Source organism: Sorex araneus, chromosome 5 (genome assembly GCF_027595985.1).
Source record: "Sorex araneus isolate mSorAra2 chromosome 5, mSorAra2.pri, whole genome shotgun sequence".
Classification (NCBI taxonomy): Eukaryota; Metazoa; Chordata; class Mammalia; order Eulipotyphla; family Soricidae; genus Sorex; species Sorex araneus.
Genome location: NC_073306.1, coordinates 84,090,210 through 84,108,873, shown reverse-complemented (window position 1 = coordinate 84,108,873; position 18,664 = coordinate 84,090,210). Strand labels below are relative to the sequence as shown.

The window sequence follows — 18,664 nt, the reverse complement described above, 5'->3', positions numbered from 1 at the left end:
GTGGGAGGAGGGTGCAGCTAAGATGCGCTGGGACAGATGGGCTCCCCGCTAGGAGCGTCACTGTGCTTTGTCCTCCAGCGGACATTTGGTCCATTCTTCTGCTCCTTCAGCCTCCTCGTCCCATCTGAACCGAATCTCCTTCATGTAATTGGTTAGACTGACTCCAGTTTACCTGTTATTTAGATAAACCTACCACAAAACGTGTCCGTGTAAGTTTCCTGGAGAAGGGTCAGAAAGGTGACCTAAGAGCAGAGCCCGCGAATGAAGAAGTTGTAGGAGCCCCTCACCCTTCAGCTCTGCCTCCCAAAGACATATACTTACACATGCAACTGTCACCAGTTTAGTCACCGCTTATGGAACACTTGCTACCTTGCAACCCCAACGCTGGCTTCTGGAGGCATGATGAGCAACCCCAACCCTGTCTCTGCCCTCACAGAGCTCAAAAAACATAAAGGGGAGCTGGAGCAATAGCACAGCGGGTAGGGCGTTTGCCTTGCACAGGGCCGACCCAGTTTTGATTCCCAGCATCCCATATGGTCCCCTGAGCACCGCCAGGGGTAATTCTTGAGTGCAGAGCCAGGAGTAACCCCTGTGCATCACCGGGTGTGATCCAAAAAGAAAAAAAAAAAAAGGGTAGAACCAGAGCGATAGTATATCGGGGAAGGGGCTGCCTAGCTGGGTTCAGTCCTCAGCATCTCATATGATCCCCCAAGTACCGCCAGGAGCGATTCCAGTGTGCAAAGCCAGGAGAAAGCCCTGAGCATTGCCTGGTGAGGTCCCCAGCCTAAAAACAAACAAAAAGACATGGGGGCAACTCCCACACCAAGGAGAAGCCACTCCTTCACTCCCCCCTGCCCCACCCATCGCTTTCTTAAACCTATTAAACAAGGTGGGCACCAGACTGTACAGCAGTTAACTCCTGGAGTAATCATCCAGGAGTCAATCCTGAGACCCCAGGTGTGGCCATAAATAAATAAATATTGGGGACAGGAGCCATGGAGATTTGCAAACATAAATTCCCCTTCCACCAATATTTCACCTGAATTCAGCCACCTACCTTCTTTCTCTCTCTCTCTCTCTCTCTCTCTCTCTCTCTCTCTCTCTCTCTCTCTCTCTTTCCTTGTAACCTTCTCTGGCAAGTTTCCTGGCTGAAATACTCACACATCCTGAATTCAGCCACCTACCTTCTTTCTCTCTCTCTCTCTCTCTCTCTCTCTCTCTCTCTCTCTCTCTCTCTCTCTCTCTCTCTCTCTCTCTCTCTCTCTCTCTCTCTTGTAACCTTCTCTGGCAAGTTTCCTGGCTGAAATACTCACACATCCTGATTGCTGGTTGAATCTTGGCTCAAATGTTGCCTCTTCATAGGTTTACTACTGAAAAGGTCTTACTGATTTAGTTGCTAGGGGTTTCTGTATCCTCAGCTGAACAAGCTCAAGGGCAGAGAGCTACCTATCATTCATCTTGCATTCTCCTGTGAGTGTGCATAGAACAGCAGATGCTTAATAAATGCTGAGTGAATAAATACAGACATCCTGGCTCTTTGCTGGTCTCCCATCATACACCACAGCATTCTTTGAAGTAGAAATAAATCTTCCCCTCTGCTTTCCTGAACTGGGGCTTCGACCCACGTCTGTGCCTAGGGGACACACCTACCTCTGTGTCCTGCTGAACCCTCATTTCCAGAAAGGATGACTCCTCCTCTAATGCCTTTTCTGTCGGCAGATTCAGCAGGGTGGGGCGGGGCCTGCCCCTTTAATCTGGGCCCCACCTGCTCTGGTCAGACAGGTTTGGAGACCCAGGTAAAGAGAGTTAGAAATACTTGCAGAGCCAGCGGAGAGCTAGGCAGATCCGTCCGTCCCAGACGCTGGGGACCCTTCATCTCTCTCCAGATGGAAAGTAAGAGGGAGTCATGGGTCCAAACAGCAGGGGGTAGGAGACCCCTTGAGGTGACGGAGGGAGGGGAGTCAGTCCCATTCAGAAGTAGGGAGCTGAACAGGGACAGGAGGGAGGAGGGACAGGTAGATGAGGAGACGGGGAAACAGCCATGATCTGACCGGGAAGTCAGCATGGGCCAGCCCAGGCTGTGGGAGGTGGGCTTGGAGGAACCTGGAAACTGACCAAGGACCCAGACCAGGAACAAAAAAAAAAAAAAAAAATCAAAACCAAAAAAAAAAAAAGGGTGCCCTGTGACTGCCAGCTCTTGGGACAAATTTGCTGACAAATGACTGTGATCCACTGCAGGGAAGTTTAGTTTCAAAGGGGATCTGCAGGGAAGATGAGGGGTGGTGGGGACACAGGGGTAGGGGCAAGCTCTCTGTCCGCAAGATTCTGAGTGGGAAAGGAAACTTTTGGCACAGCTTTAGATCCTTCTTTCCCCTCCCATTCCTGCACAAAGGTGGCCCTGACCCCAGGGGTTTAAGTGGAGGTGGGTAGGTGTGGGTGGGGTTGAGGTCAGGCTGCCAGGGCCCCCTGACCCGGCCTCCCCCCTCGGGCATGGGGTGTTGAAAGGCTGCCTCCACTGGAGTAGGCCCTCCCGCCTGCTCTGTGTCAACACCTCCGTGGACTCTGTTCCCCCTGATGTCCTGCCAGGCTGAGCCCAGGAGGCAGACTGCGCTGAGGAGTCCCCGCTTCCACCAACCCGCCTTTTCTTCTCTTCTCTTTTCTTTTCTTTTCTTTTCTTTTCTTTTCTTTTCTTTTCTTTTCTTTTCTTTTCTTTTCTTTTCTTTTCTTTTCTTTTCTTTTCTTTTCTCTTCTTTTCTTTTCTTTTGTCTATGGGCCACTGGGGGTACTAAGGGCTTTCTCCTGGCTCTGCTCTCAGGGATCACTCCTAGCAAGTCTTGGGGGACTGTACCCGGTGCCAGGAATCAAACCTGGGTCGGCCACGTGTAACAACCCGTCTCCTGACAGGGCCTTCCTCTGTCCCCTCTCCAGGGTGACATGACCTCAGGGTGCACCCCAGACCAGAGACATCAGGATGACAGAACCCGAAAACTTGGCCCTGCTGGAAGTGAAGGGGCACGAGGTCCCAGAGAAGAGCGCCCCTCAGGCCTTGGTCCCCAATGGCCAACAGCTGGAAAGAGAATGTGGGGCCGAGTCGCCCCCAGGAACTGAGTCCCCCAGCGTGGGGTTTTCTACCGGGTCCCCCACCGCCGGCGTGGGGACTGAAGACGGGCTCGACAGCACCGTAAGTGAAGCTGCCACCTTGCCCTGGGGGTCCATCCCCCAGCCCAGCGCTCCCTTTCCAGACCCCCCCGGCTGGCGGGACATCGAGCCTGAGCCCCTGGGCTTGGAGTCACCCACCAAGCTGGAAGAATTGCCCGAAGACGATGTCAACCTGCTGCCCGAGAAAGCGGCCCGGGCCTTTGTGCCCATCGACTTGCGCTGCATCGAGCGGCGGCCCCCGGACGAGCCCAGCGCGCGCGGCGAGGCGGGCACGGGCGAGCGCCGCCGGACCTGCCCGCCTCCCCGGAACCTGCACCCCGAGCCCCCCGGGTGCAAGTGGGCCGAGGCGGCCGTGAGGCCGCCGGCCCGCGCCTGCGGGGGCTGCGGCGTGTGCGGTGGCCGCGAGGCGCTGCGGGCCGTGGCGTCCATGGGCGCCGCGCTGGTGCTCTTCCCCTCGCTGCTCTACGGCGCCTACGCCTTCCTGCCCTTCGACGCGCCCCGCCTGCCCACCATGAGCTCGCGCCTCATCTACACGCTGCGCTGCGGGGTCTTCGCCACCTTCCCCATCGTACTGGGTAAGCCGGGGCCCTGCGAGCGAGCGGCCGGGGGTCCCTGGGCTGGAGCGCGCGGCCACAGGGCCTGGGGAGAGGAGCCCCTCACCTTCTGCTGCCCTGGACCCGGCACGGCGAGGGGCTGTGGAGGAGCCACCCTCCGACCCTGCTCCTCCAAACACCATCTTTGCCCGCCTTCCTAAGCCCAGGCCACAAGCCCGGTCCCCAGCATCCTGCTCCTCGGATTTCTGTTTTGGGAGGAGAGAGGCTTGGGTCGCCTGGCCCTGCGCTCAGGGCTCACTGCTGGTGGGGCTCCAGGGCGCACAGGCAAGTTCCTTCCTCGACTCTGCTCTGACCCTCATGTTCTCCGGCTTCACCCAGGGCTCCTGGTCTACGGGCTGAGCCTGCTGTGCTTTTCGGCTCTCAGGCCCTTTGGAGAGCCACGGCGGGAGGTGGAGATCCACCGGAGGTACGTGGCCCAGTCGGTCCAGCTCTTCATCCTCTACTTTTTCAACCTGGCTGTGCTCTCCACATACCTGCCCCAGGACGCCCTCAAGCTGCTGCCTCTGCTCACAGGTCTTTTCGCAGTCTCCCGGTGAGTTGGGGCTGGGTGGACATAGGGTGGGGCCGTGGCCAGGGGGACTCAGGACCCAGGCGTCTGAATGTCTGGAGAGTCAGGATCTGGTGTCTGTCTGCCCACCTGGCCACCCTGCAGCATGAGTCCAGCTCAGCTCAGCAGCTGCAGACAGCGCAGGGAAGAAGGCGCTTGTCTTGCATGTGGCCAACCCCAGTTTCATCCCCAGCCCTGTCAGGAGTAATCCCTGATCGCAGCCGGGTGGGGCCCAAAAGAAAAACCACAAACCATCAGATCTGCATTAGGCAAGTTCCTCTCCTCACTGTGCTAGAATCTGCTGCCCGGGCTCTCGGCTTTGGAAATGCCTAGAACAAAGGCAGCGGTTTGAGGACATTCTCAGTCGTGCCACCACAATATCCCACTTCCTCAGGGTTTATTCTGCTATGTGGTTCTGCTTCCTACTGTCCCTGGGTAGGAAATTTCCTATTTGTCAGACAGGAAAGAATTTTTCAAGGTATTGCTTTGCCGGTGATATGGACTTAGGCCACACAAGCTCTTGTTTGATATATAATTTTATCACTGAAGTCCTGGGTGAGCACCTTATCCCAGAAGACACTCAGGCATTCTGAAACCAAATTGGGTCGTATCACTTTTGTCTTTTTTTTTTTTTTTTTTGGCTTTTTTGGTCACTCCTGGAGATGTTCAGGGTTACTCATGACTCTGCACTCAGGAACTACTCCTGGTGGTAAATATGCTTGGGAGACCATATGGATTGCCAGGGAATCGAACCCAGGTTGACCACGTGCAAAGCAAATGCCCTCTCCATTGTACTACCGCTCCGGCCCCCACTTTTGTCTTAAGGTCTTCTCTTGTGTTCCTTTTAGTATAGAATTCTCGGTAGTTTTAACTGCTAAAACATTCTAATCAAACTTTACCTTCCATTTCTGATTGAAACCTAATGGTAATCTGTGCTTCCAGACTTGTGTCTCATGCAGTCACACCATTTTTTCTGTAAATATGTTCTGAGATGAACATGTTTCCGCTTATGTCACTCAACCTCCTACCTCTTTAGAGAAATGCTGCTCTCAGGTAACGTTAGTTTAAGGCTGCAGAGATGGCTAACAGGCTGGGGTGCATGCTTTGCATGCCAGAGGACTGGGATCGATCTCCAAGCACCGCATGGTTCCCTGGACACTGCTGGGAGCAACCCCTGAGTACAGAGCTGGCTGAGAGTAGCCCCTAGTACTGCCAGGTATGGCCCCGAAACCAAATCATTCATTCGTTCATCTTAATTTGCTTTGTTTTTGGGGCTACACCTGGTGGTGCTCAGGGCTTGCTCCTGACTGCGCTCAGGGATCACTCCTGGCAGAGCTTGGGAGATCGTGTGAGGTGCCAGAGAACAAACCCAGGCTGACTGCACACAAGGCAAGCATCCTACTCACTGTACTATCTCTCCCACCCTCATAATTATTTTAACTTAAAAGAAGTTGGTTTAAGCAGTAAGAATCATCAGTGCACTAAAGGAAGACTCTCTGGGCCATGTTACCTCCTTTTTTTCTGTGTGTGTGGGGGGGGTTGCACACTGACAGTGGGGGGGGTCACTCCCAGATGCCCTTAGGAGCACTCAGTGCAGGAGACTGAACTTAGAGCTCCTGCCTGCAAAACGGTTGCCCTTTGAGCCAGCTCTGTCCCCAGCACCATGTCACCCATTTTACAGAGAAGTAATCACAGACTGGGGAATAAGTCTAGGATGCAGACCCAGAATCCAAGTGCCTTCCCACTCTTATCCAGGGTCCTTTTATGGCACCCACAGGCAAGCTCAAAGCTTTATGTTACAGTCTGCTTGTCTATAGAATGGTCTGCATTTAGGACTGAGCTGACCGTGTAGTGCTGGCCGCAGTCAGGTGCCTGGGGAGCATGGCCGTGAGGCCTTGTCTGTGCTGTGTAGCTGATGTGTGCCCCTCACTGTCAGGAATTACTCCTGGCAATGCCTGGAGGACCATATGGGATACAGAGATGGAACAGGGTCCACGTGCAAGGCAGGTGCCCTCCATGCTGTACTATCACTCCAGCCCCCTAATTTTAGGTCTCTTGATCTGTTTGCTCTCTTCCTTCTCTCTCTAAAAGGGAAGGCAGGTGCTGTGTGGACATGGATTTAAGTCAGTTTGACTGTTTCCCAGATTGGTGACCGTTGATCACTTTTACCTAAGCCCTTTATTTTTATTTAGTTTTTTTTTTTGCTTTTTGAGTTACACCGAACGATGCACAGGGGTTACTCCTGGCTCTCCACTCAGAATTACTCCTGGTGGTGCTGGGGGACCATATGGGATGCTGAGAATTGAACCCGGGCCAACCGCGTGCAAGGCAAACGCCCTACCCTCTGTGCTATCACTCCAACCCCAAGCCCTTTAATTTCTTTCTTTACAACGAAACACACTGTAACATACTGGTGCTGCAACAGAACACTATAAAAGAAGTTGGGGCCTGAGTGATAGTACAGCATAGTAGGGCATTTGCCTTGTACACAGATTTGAGTTCGATTACCCACATGATTACCCACATTGTGCCTCGGAGCACAGCCAGGAGTAATTCCTGAGTGCAAAGCCAGTAGTAAGCCCTGAGCATTTCAGAGTGTGGCAAAAAACAAAACAAACAAACAAATGAACCCTGAAGCTTGGTCAGAGAGATGGTACAATGGAGAAGGCACTTGTGCCCAAGGTTTCTTGGGTCACACCTGGCGATGCACAGGGGTTACTCCTGGCTCATGCACTCAGGAATTACTCCTGGAGGTGCTCGGGGGACCATATGGAATGCTGGGAATCGAACCCAGTTTGTCTACGTGCAAGGCAAACGACCTACCTGCTGTGCTGTCGCTCCAGCCCCCTGACCCGGGTTTGATCCCTGGCACCGCATATGGTCTGTCCGTCCTGAGCCCTACCAGGAATAACCATTGAGCAATGCTGGTGTGACCCAAAAAGAAAAAAAAATCGCATTGGGGGAGGGGGGACTCAGTGGGAGACTGCACGTTCTTTATATGAGGCCCGGAGGTCCATCTCATACTGGTTTCCCGTGGTCGAGCTGGGGAGATGAGGGAAGCAAATAGGGTAGTTGAGAATCACCAAAGGGAGAATTTATTTTATTATACCCATTGGTATATTTTTGTTTGGGTTTGGGGCTACACCTGCCTTGCTCAAGGCTTCCTCTTGGTTCTGTGCTCAGAGATCACTCCTGACAGTGCTTCAGGTACCCTATGTGGTGCCAGGTTTTGAAGCAGGCTCAGCTACACACTAGGCAAGTACCTCACTGGCTGTACTATCAGACCTCAATTCCTTTTTTTTTTTTTTTTTGAACTTGAGTAAGATAGTGTTTTTTTCCTTTGGGGCAGTAAGTACCTGGCAGTGCAGAAAGCTTACTCCTGGCTTTGTACCCAGGAATCACTCCTGGTGGGGCTCAGGGTACGAGATGGGGTGCTGGGAATTCAACTTGGGTTGGCCACATGCAAGGAAAGCACCCTACCTGCTGTACTGCCCCGCCTTGGGCAAATTATTTTTATGGTTCTGGGCCTCAAACCTGAGGCCTCAGGCATGCAAGGCATGTGCTTTACCACTAAGCCACTTCAGGCCCTTGGTAGGTTATTTTGGGGTGTGGGAAAGCTATTGTCATTAATTTATAAGGAACAAACATGATGCAACCCCCATCCTCGATTCAGATCAAATACTATAGGGATGTTGGATAGCAGGAGAAACCTGTGGTACCCTGGCATTGCTGTACACTGCGCCTGATCTCCCCTCTAGCACCCGTCGCCTCCAGCTAATACACTTCCCCTTACCCTTTTCTTGTTCCCCAGGCTGATTTACTGGCTGACCTTTGCAGTGGGCCGCTCTTTCCGAGGCTTTGGCTACGGCCTCACATTCCTGCCCTTACTGTCCATGCTTGTGTGGAATCTCTACTACATGTTCGTGGTGGAGCCTGAACGCATGCTTACGGCTGAGAGCCGCCTAGATTACCCAGACCACGCCCGAGACTACAGGCCCCGCCCTTGGGGCTGAGCCACCCTGTCCTGTGCACCCAGCCCAGGGAATCTCGGTGGGGATGAGTCCCACAGCTGCTACCACCGGCAGGGCTGGAACAGACTTTCGTGCAGCCAGAGATGGAGGAGTCAGTCCCACAGGCCTCTGGGGCAGCCTGGTAGCAGCTTCCTTCCCAGTCTGCCCTGAGCACTCAGCATTGTGGGCAGAGATGCCTGTTTCTGGCTTTTAGCAGCAGCGGGCAGCCCCTGCTCTGGTGGTTGTTCCTGGGCAGGTGTCTGAGCAGCGGTCCTGGGGAAGATTGGAACTATGGACAAGGCCAAAAGAGAAGAAACTGGACATCAAACCAAGCAGTACTTTCACCTTGGGGAGGATCCAAAGCCTGGGCTCTGGATCCCCCCAGCACTGGCCCCTCCTTGGGCCTTTTCTCCTCCACAAGACATTCCAACTGCCTAGGCCAGCTCAGGATCCTCTTCCTTCCCAATGGATTTAGGCGCCTGGAATGTGCCACCTCTGGAGTGTGCCTGGGCAAAGGGCAGGGAGGGAAACCTGGGGTGGATATACGGGATGTGTATGTGTGCCACAATAAATGACCACCAGCCTTCCTGGCTTGCTTTTCCTTTGCTCCATCTCAAGTGTCCCTTCTTTGTCCAGTCAGCAGCAGAAAATTCCCAGCTTCTTGTCTGGCAGAAGCCTGGTCTCATGGCAAGGGTGGGAACCAGGCCTGGAAGGGAAGCGCAGCTACAAGCCGAAAGGCACCTTCCACCCCCACCCACAGCCCCAGAGCAGCCCAGCCCATTCAGACACCAAGAGACAAGGTCTGTGGAAAAAATAAGTATTTCATTTCCTCCAGGCAGCCCAGCAGCCAAGGCCCCTCCTTCAGGAGCGGTCCGAGGGAAGCGGGGAATGAGGAACAGGGAGCCAACAGAGAGGTCCTCCCTCCGGTAGGAAGGAGGCTCCACGGGGACTCCCCAGGACACTGATACTGAGGCTGGTCTGAAGTTCTGCACAGAAGCCACACAGGAGTGGGGAACCTGCTGCCCCCCAAATATGCACATTCAAGGCGCGGCCAGGCAGATTCAGCAATGTCCATCATGAAGACAGCTTCAAATTTCTTTCTGATGTTTGGGCCACACACAGCAGTGTACTCAGAGATCACACCTGGCGGTGCTCGGTGAATCCTACAGGGTGCTGGGATCTAACTCTCGTTGACTACATGCAAGCCAAGTGCCTTCCACACTGTCTTCTCTCAGACCTCCGACGGGCTTCAATTTATGGGCTGGTATTCTGAGTACCGCTTGGGACCCAGCAGGAGAAACAGGCCTCCCGCCAGGAGCATAAGCGTAGGAGCCCCCAGGGCCACTGCCATGATGCCCAGGACCAGTGGGGACAATGTGTCCACTGGAGGGGTGCCCATACCCAGAATCATCGACCTGGAATGGGTGGGATGAGAAAGAGATGTAAGCGGGCCCTACTCTCCTTCCCAACGGCCTCCCGACCTGGGCATAGCCAGACTCACCAGCTAAGGTAGTACTGATCCCAGTAGCCGGGGCCTGTGGCAGCCCCAAATGTTAAGTTGAAGGCACATGTATTGCTCTGGGACCCAAAGAAGGCGCGGACGATGGGTGACTGAGGAAGGAAGTACTCCTTGGGATAGTACACAGGGGATGTCTGGCAGGGCAGCGCTGAGTCTCGGCCCCTCTGTTTCTGGGAGAAAGCCACAGGGCGCCACTGAACGAAACCAGGCAGGAAGGAATCCCAGAGGAGCTGGTCCAACTGGGGAGAAAGATGATAAAAGCTGGTGAGAAGACTGAGCTGTGCCTGATCCTTCTATCCACCATCCCTCCCCTCCCCTTTTCTGCCTCCACCTAGTATTCCTGGTTCTAGGACTCACAAGCTGTTTCCACCAGGGCCTCTATGTCGCCCCTGCAGAAAGGGGAACTGGTCTTTTTCCAGCTCTGACACTCAACAAATCTGCCTTCTTTTTTTCTCTGTGTGTGTGGGGCCGGGGTGGGGTGGAGGGGGGTTGGGTCACAGGCTCAGGGGTTACTCCTGGTTCTGTGTTCAGAGATCACTCCTGGTGGGGCTTAGGGGATCCTACGGGGTACCAGAATTTGAACCTGGGTCAGCCACCGCAATGCAAGGCAAGTGCCTTCCCCACTCTCCTGACTCTTGTTCCCCAGCCACGAGTCTGCATTTCACTGGCTTCTGGGGGCCCTGAGCTATTTCAGATTCCAACTGCTGGGTGGCCCTCCTCATTTGTTCCTGCCTTCTTTCTTGCCCACCTGTCCCTTCCACTGAGGGTGGAGACGACCACAATCTTCAGCACTCTAAGGAGCTGGATCAAGTGTGGCCAAAATAAAGTGTGATTTTCTGGGGTCAGAGTGGCATACCCTCCTCTGCTCTGCTATCCCCTGGCAGGCTGACCTGAAAGATAGTAGGGGTATACTCATCATCAATGGAGTGTCGCTCGTGCATGGCTGGGCAGTCAGGGCTCTGGCTCACAGTGGCCACCTCCAGCCCAAACAGGGAGTGGTTTCCCCGGGGCTTGGCTCCGACCAGGGCCACCTCCAGCTGGCAGGTGTCTGCCGTGTGCAGCAATCGAGGAGGCTGGGTGGCTCGGCCGGATCTGGAGAAGGCCTGCACCTAAAAGCGCAGAGACATATGAGTTGTGTGTGGAGGTGGGAGGTTGCAGGCTTCAGCCTGTGCATGCTACAGGCCACCCCCATTTGTCACAACCTCCCTTGTCAACAGACATCAGCTTTCACTGGGGTCCCCACACCCTTACCCTGAAGGTCAGACTGCCATTTGCAAACGCTCCTGTGGAATCATTTGTGGGGAAGCCTTGAAATGTGGCACTCAGGGTGGTCACATCCAGCGAGTCACTGATGTTGTTCCAGGAGAACTTGGCCAAGGAGTATGGCGGGTACGGCTTCGCAGGGGACTTTGTGGACTCAGAGATGTTGGTGACGTCAAACTCAAAGAGCTGGTAGAGGAAGGAGTTGGATTTGCCTGTATGCAGCTTTCTTTTCATTTTTTTCATTTTGTTTTGTTTTGGGTGACATCAGGCAGTGCTCATGGCTTACTCCTAGTGAGGGTCTGGGGCCTATGAGGTGCTGGGCATCAAACTGAGGTCAGCTGTGTGCAAAGCAAGCACCTTTTTTGCTGTACCCTGCTTTCTGGCCCCAGATTTATTTTGAATCAGGGATCACATCAGCCTCCATCCCACCACCACTTCCCCAACATCCCCCAAGTGTGACCTTTTTATGCACGTCCCCTGGGTGCTCCCCCCACCTTCTTACCCTGGTAAAGACCATTGCTGAAGAAAAGCGGATACTGTCCTTCGGTAGCACCATCAGGCCCCCTTCTGGCTCGGGAGAGAGAAGGAGGCTCCAGTTGACTCTGAGTGAACTGTTGGGGGTGTTGGTGGCTACCAACAGCACAGATGGTGGCCCCAGGCTGCTCCATACATAATGCAGCGTGGAATTGGTGCCCACTGCCCGGATATGGAGTAAGTTCTGCGGAGGGTCCATCCAGTCAGGGACGACCTCCAGAAAGACCTGGAACAGAAGGCGCCGAGGATCAGAGCAACAGGATATATATGGAGATGACATGGGGCTTAGGAGCTGCTTGGGGCGGTGGGGGGGCTAGGAAATCCTGGGCAGAGGGCAAGTGCTCAGAGCCCTATGCCAGCGTGCACATGGGGAATCCTGTAAAGGGCAGAGAAGAGGTGGTGGAAGAGTGGGCAGGCCCAGGCCTGTCCAGAGCTCAGTGGGAAGATCAGGTCACGGAGCTGGGAGAAAAAAAATAGCCACGGCTGGTCGGGAGCCGGAAGCCCTCCCACCGTCCGGTCCCAGAAGGAGCCCGCCCCCGAGCCCGGGAATGATCTCCGCAGCCTCCTCGCCACCCGGATCCCACCCAGCACCCGCACCCAGGCAGCATTTACGCAAACCCTAGAGCACACCAACGCCTCACCTGGCGGGTCTCCTCTCCCAGCAGCCCAAGGGGCACCGCGGACAGCAGCAGACTGAGCACGAGCCCGGGGCTGGGGGCACTGCGCCCCCAACCCCAGCCCAGCGCCTCCCAGCCGCGCATGCGGCCCCTGCCTCCGAGTGCCTAGGGCACTTGCGAGTCACATGACCGGGCGCGTCAGCTGAGACCTTTAAGGGGCAGGGCTAGCACACCAGTTCTTAAAGAGACCGTTCCCTCACCAGCGAGGGGCTTGCGGGGAAGCTTGGTGGAGTTTGCTCTGCCTTCTGGACAGACAAGCTAAGGCTTGCGTGCAGCTTTCCTCCTAACCCCTCCTACCAACCAGTCCCTCAATGGGCTTGGAGTTAAGGTCTAAATGCGACCTCCAAAACGACTCGGGAAGGTAGAGAAACTGGAATTTCATGGATGTCCCTCAGAGTGGTTGTTTTGGGGCCACACCCGGCTGTGTTCAGGGCTTACTCCTGGCTCTGCGCTCAGGACTTGTTTCTGGAGGGCTCAGAGGACCATATGTTGGTGCCAAGGATCGAACCGAACTCGGGTCGGCCGCTTGCAAGGACAAGGCCTGCCTGCTCCAGTCTAACGCCTCTGTGTTTTGTTGTCTTTTTGTCACTCTAAAGTGTCTGGTGAACTCTCAGATTCCAGAACAGAAGTTTTGTTCGTTTGGGGTTTGGGTCTACAGTAGATGGTGCTTATGGGGATCAAACCTGGGACTCTTGTACGTAGAATACGCCGTCAGCCCTCTGAGCCATTTCCCTGCGCCCAAAAATCTGTTTTGTTGTCAAAATTCTCAAAAAATTGGAGAGCAATTTTCTTTCAGACATGCATGGCTAAACGAACTCTTTGTTGTTCTTACTTGATGCACATGGCACCAAACTCGTAAGATACCAAAAGGGTTTTTTTGGGGGAGGGTGCTGGGGGTGTCACACCTGACAGGGCTCAGGACTGACTTCTGGCTGTGCACTGGGGACCCAATGCAGTCCTGGGGATGGAACCCAGGTTGGCCAAGTGCAAGACCTTGCTTGCGGGACTACCTCTCCAAGCCCCTCCCCTTTGATTGATGCAACTCATTTTTTACTGCAACTGGAAGACAATGCATCAAGGGATTTATGGTAGGTCTGAGGGGAACTGTTATTTACAATAAGTGATGAATGGGGGCTGGAGTGATAGTACAGCGGGCATGGTGTTTGCCTTGTATGCAGCCAACCAGGTTTGATTCCCAGCATCCTATATGATCCCCTGAGCACCACCAGGAGTAATTCCTGAGTGCAGAGCCAGGAGTAACTTGTGCATTGCCGGGTGTGGCCCAAAAAGAAAAAAAAAAAAGTGATGAAATAGCTCGTCTCCAGCAATATGAAGAACGTGAGATGGAGTATGGTAGCCTCCAAAGCAACATCATTGGCTCATCACGCCCACCTTCACACTGCTCCTTCTGGTTACACAAACCAAACTGAACATGGCCTTCTTCCTTCATTTGTATTCTTCCTTTCTTGTCCTGATATTGAGTTTTTTTTATTTTGATATTTTTTGGGGGGTGGGGAGGGAGCCACACCAGACTATGCTCAGGGGGTTAACTACTGATTTCACTCAGAAATTACTCCTAAAAAAAAATATTTCTGATGGTAGGGTACCATAAGGGATACCAGGGATTGCATCCAGGTCAGCCGCGTGCAAGGCTAACACCCTACCCACTGTACTATCACTCTGGCCCCTATACTTTTGGTTTTTGAAGTGAAGAAAGGTAGTTTATTTTGTGTATTGCTTTCTAGGCCACACCCAGCGATGCTCAGGGGTTACTTCTGGCTCTGCACTTGAAATCACTTCTGGTGGTGCTTGGGGATCCCTATGGGTTGCTGGGGACCAAACCTGAGTTGGCTTAGTGGAAGAAAGTACCTACCCACTGTATTATCTCTCTGGCCCCAGTTGTTTTTATTGAAACAGATGTGATGGGACAGAGGGAGAAGCGTGTTTTCAAAAAAACATAGGCAAGGGGCTGGAGAGATAGCACAGCAGTAGGGCGTTTGCCTTGCACACAGCCGACCAGGGTTCGATTCCCAGCATCTCATATGGTCCCCCAGCACCACCAGGAGTAACCCCTGTGCATTGCCGGTTATGACACCCCCCAAAAAACAAAAAAAAATAGGCACAAGAAAGAAGGAAAGTGCCTGCCTCGGTTGGGAGTGATAGTATAGCAGGGAAGGTGCTTGCCTTGCACACATCTACCCAGATTCAATCCCCAGGATCCCATATGGTCCCCGTCCCCTGAGCACTGCTGGGAGTAATTCCTGAGCGCAGAGTCAGGTAACGCCCTTAGCATCACTGGAAGTGACCCAAAATGCAAAAAGAAAAAAAAAATCTAAAAATCTAAAATAAAGTGCCTACCATAGAGATAGGCTGGGTAGTGATGGTGGGTGGTGGGAGGGAAACTGGGGACATTGGTGGTGGGAAATGTATACTGGTGGAGGGATAGTGCTGGAACATTGTTTAACTGAAACCCAATTGTTGAACAGCCTTGTAACTGTGTACCTCATAGTGATTTAATTAAGAGAGTAAGACAGAGAGAGAACATAGGCTTATCCAGAGTGGAAATAAGCAAAGAAACAGACAAGTAAGCAAGAAACATGTTCTCATCAAGGGAAAACATGGGCTTGAAGAGCAAGCCCTGATTTAAAAGCTTAAATCCCATGATGCCCAGGAGACTGTGTGGTACCAGAGATGCTCAATTCGTCACACTCTCACCAGCCCCCAAAATTCAATTGTTTTTTATTTATTTATTTATTTTTTTGGTTTTTGGGTCACACCCGGCGATGCACAGGGGTTACTCCTGGCTCTTCACTCAGGAATTACCCCTGGTGGTGCTCAGGGGACCATATGGGATGCTGGGATTAGAACCCGGGTCGGCGGAGTGCAAGGCAAACGCTCTACCCGCTGTGCTATCGCTCCAGCCCCTCAATTGTTTTTTAAATCAAAGAGGTACTTATCATTTGAGGTTTCAACTGTTATCTGGTAACAGAAAAATTAGGAATCTAGGGATTAGAGGGGCCAGAGCAATAGTACAGTGGAGAGGACATCTGCCTTGCATGCAGCCAGTCTAGGTCCAATCCCCAGCATAAGGTCCTGAGCACCACCAGGAGTAACTCTGAGCGCAAAGCAGGAGTAGCCCCTGTATCCCCAAATATCTTTTAGCTTGAGATGGTATAGCCCGTTAGGTTAGGTGCTTACCTTGCAAACAACCATCCAGGTTTGCTCTCTAGCACCACACAGGGGCTAGGGTACCCAGAGCCCTGACAAGAGTAATAACTGGGGCTGGAGCGACAGCACAGGGGGTAGGGCGTTTGCCTTGCACGCAGACAACCGGGGTTGAACTCCCAGCATCCCATGTGGTCCCCCTGAGCACTGCCAGGAGTGATTCCTGAGTGCAGAGCCAGGAGTAACCCCTGTGCATTGCTGGGTGTGACCCAAAAGACCAAAAAAAAAAAAAAAAAAGAAAAAGAAAGAAAAAAAGAGTAATGCCTGAGCGCAGAACCAGGAATAAGCCTTGAGCCCCACCCCACACCCCATCCCCATCCCCTGCCCACCCCAAAATATTCTTGGCTAACTGGAAAGTTGGAGTAGTCAAAAACTAAAAACCCAACTTCCCTCTACCACTCTGAAAGCTTTACAGGGAGGAGTGGGGTTTGGTAGCATTCAGTTTGACAGTGGGAAGGAGCAGCAACTCAGCACGGGGCCAAGTACTGCGTGAACAGAATTCCTAAGTTCAATGATTAACATTCACCACAAGGCAATCAAGTAACTTGGGTGGCCTTTGTCAAATTCCAGCTTCGGGTAAGCACAAAGGGGCATTCAAAGCAGCAGCTCTATCTAATATGCCAGCATTTTCTACAAATCTGAACACTAGTAGGTACTTAAAGAAAAACTGCTTCACTGTTAAATCTGAAACCAGAAGGTGCCTGTGTAAGTGGGGGACAGAGTAGAAGACGACTATGGGGATGACTAGATTTCTCCATAATTTCTGATTACTCCCCCATTCCCTCCAAGTTGGCTGTGCTCCAGGTGTCTCACATACACTTGTGCAATGTTTGTTGGGTCACTGGCAGGGCTGGTGGTGGTTGCAGAGGTGGAACTCAGGACCTCACACATGCAAAGCAGGGGGCCCTACCACTGGGAGCCACTGGGCCCTCTTGCTTCTTTTTTTGGTGGTGCTTGGGAACCGGGGGACCATAGGTGATGTTGGGCATGAACCGGAGTCCGCTGCATTCAAGGCAAGTACTATTGCTCCAGCCCCTCATTTCTTAGGTCTAATGTATTTCTTTCAAGATGTTTTTGAGAATCCAGATGTCATTCAATTTTAAAAACTGCACTCTTCTTCACTATTGTCTAAATTGATGGTGGGGGCTCACGCTCTTAGCTGAGGGCCACCTCATGGTCACTCCTGGCACTAGTGCAGCACATCTATTTTCAGTTGTGTTCACAAGCACCAGGCTGCAGTGTGGCCCCAAACAGCACAGGGATGGGAGTTGCTAAGCTGCAGGCTCAAAAAAACAGCCAAGCATTGGATCATGTTCAGCGCACGTGGGACATGAGATTTGAACTTCTGAGCATGTGACTGATTTTCTAAGCCTCTGCACTATTTCACTAGGACTAGACTTGGAATAATCTTTAAGATCTTAACGTTCCTAGGGTATTAATAACACTGCAAATGAGGAGGCAGAGTTCAGCCACAAGCAGGATTTTCAGGCTTTGTTCCTCACAGGAAGGGAAAAGCCTGGCGGAGCTAAGCAGCCTGTGTCTGATCAGCAGGCCTGAGCCGGGATCAGACACTCCAGGGACCCACTCACACGCTCTTCCTCACTTCATTTCAGTGAGCGGCTGGAAAAGCCTGATTTCTAGGGCAAGACTCGATACACAGGAATTTCAGATCTGCCATTTACCTGCTGTGACAAGACTACTTATCTAGGCTTTAAATACCCTACCCCCTTTCTCTTACTTTTTTATTGAACCACCGAGACAGACCCTTACAGACATCTCATACAAGCAATACAAAATAATAATGGTGGTGGGATTGGTGTTGAAATATTGAATGTACTCAACTGTAAACAACTTTATGAAAATAAAATTTAAAAATGTAAAAAAAACACAATACGAGACTAACACCCAAAGTCAGGGGGAAAAAAGGGCCAGGGGGACTGGTCCATGGTTGGAAGCTTGCAACAAGTGGTGGGAGTACACAGTAGTCAGGATAGAGAAAGGACCACTACAACAAGGATAGATGGAAATGATCAAGAACTGAATGCTGAAAGTACAGAACAAACAAGACAAACAAGATAACCTTTCAGTACCTATAGTGTAAACCATAATGCCTAAAGGAGGTGGAGGGGGGGAATGTGAGAGGGGGGAGAAAGAGAAAGAGAAAAAGACAGTGAGAGAATGTGCGCGAGCGAGCGAGCCTGCCACAGAGTAAGAGGCTGGGGTGGAGGATGAGAAGGAAACTAGGGACATTGGAAAAAATACACTGATGACCTGACGATGTTGGAAAACTGTATGACTAAAACCCAGTCATGAAATCTTTGTAACTGTGTATCTCCTTGTGATTCAATAAAATAAAATTTAAAATAAAAATAAATCCCCCATCCCCAAAGTGGGGGAGAACATTACAAGTTTTTTTTTTTTGATTTCTGGGTCACACCCAGCGATGCTCAGGGGTTACTCCTGGATTTGCACTCAGGAATTACTCCTGGCAGTGCTTGGGGGACCATATGGGATGCCGGGGATCGAACCCAGGTTGGCCGCGTGCAAGGCAAACGCCCTACCCGCTGTGCTATCGCTCCGGCCCCCAGAACATTACAAGTTTTACAGAGTACTGAGATGAGTTAATGTATGCAAAGCGACTAGAACACGTTTATTACACAGCACTATGCACTATTGTTAGTTCATCTAACATTCAAGTTCAGATGACTAAGTCTTATGGTGAGAGAGGAGATAAAGACTGCATGTATCATTATGGGTAATGGGGCCCCAGTGGCGAAGAGGAAGGACAAGAAAAGGAAAGAAAGAAAAAAAAAAAACCCCGAGGTCAAGCCCCACCTGGCCTCCAGTATCCCAGGGCCATTCATTCCTCAGATTCCCCCTCTGTGATAAATAAAAACAAAGCTCAGGATGAAATCAAAATCCTCTGTTCTGGCTACCAGGGAGGGCAGAGGACCAACTACGACAGGAACATGGGACCAGAATCCAGTTAGAGAGCCAAAACAGAAGCGAATTATCAACAAGACAGGGAGAGAAGGGAGGAGAAACAAATTTCAGATGAAGAAAGTATCCGGGATACTACAAGATACAACAAAAAAAAGATGTGACTTAGGACAAAC

The 18,664-nt window shown here is 52.2% G+C and overlaps 2 protein-coding genes across 2 annotated transcripts; one reads left to right on the top strand and one right to left on the bottom strand.

The window, feature by feature from the left end:
- The first annotated feature begins 2,806 nt into the window (after window positions 1-2,806).
- Window positions 2,807-8,809, top strand: TMEM79 (transmembrane protein 79). The gene is made up of 3 exons (XM_004619313.2): window positions 2,807-3,734; window positions 4,092-4,305; window positions 8,132-8,809. Exons 1-3 carry the CDS (start codon window positions 2,972-2,974, stop codon window positions 8,331-8,333), a joined length of 1,179 nt encoding a protein of 392 aa, XP_004619370.1. The 5' UTR covers window positions 2,807-2,971; the 3' UTR covers window positions 8,334-8,809.
- Window positions 8,810-9,133: 324 nt separating this feature from the next.
- GLMP (glycosylated lysosomal membrane protein) lies at window positions 9,134-12,444 on the bottom strand. Its single transcript, XM_004619204.2, has 6 exons — window positions 12,288-12,444; window positions 11,615-11,872; window positions 11,101-11,298; window positions 10,740-10,958; window positions 9,832-10,088; window positions 9,134-9,745 (listed from the first exon to the last, which is right to left on the bottom strand). The coding sequence occupies exons 1-6, from the start codon at window positions 12,405-12,407 to the stop codon at window positions 9,580-9,582; spliced, it is 1,218 nt and encodes a 405-aa protein (XP_004619261.1). The 5' UTR covers window positions 12,408-12,444; the 3' UTR covers window positions 9,134-9,579.
- Window positions 12,445-18,664: the final 6,220 nt, after the last annotated feature.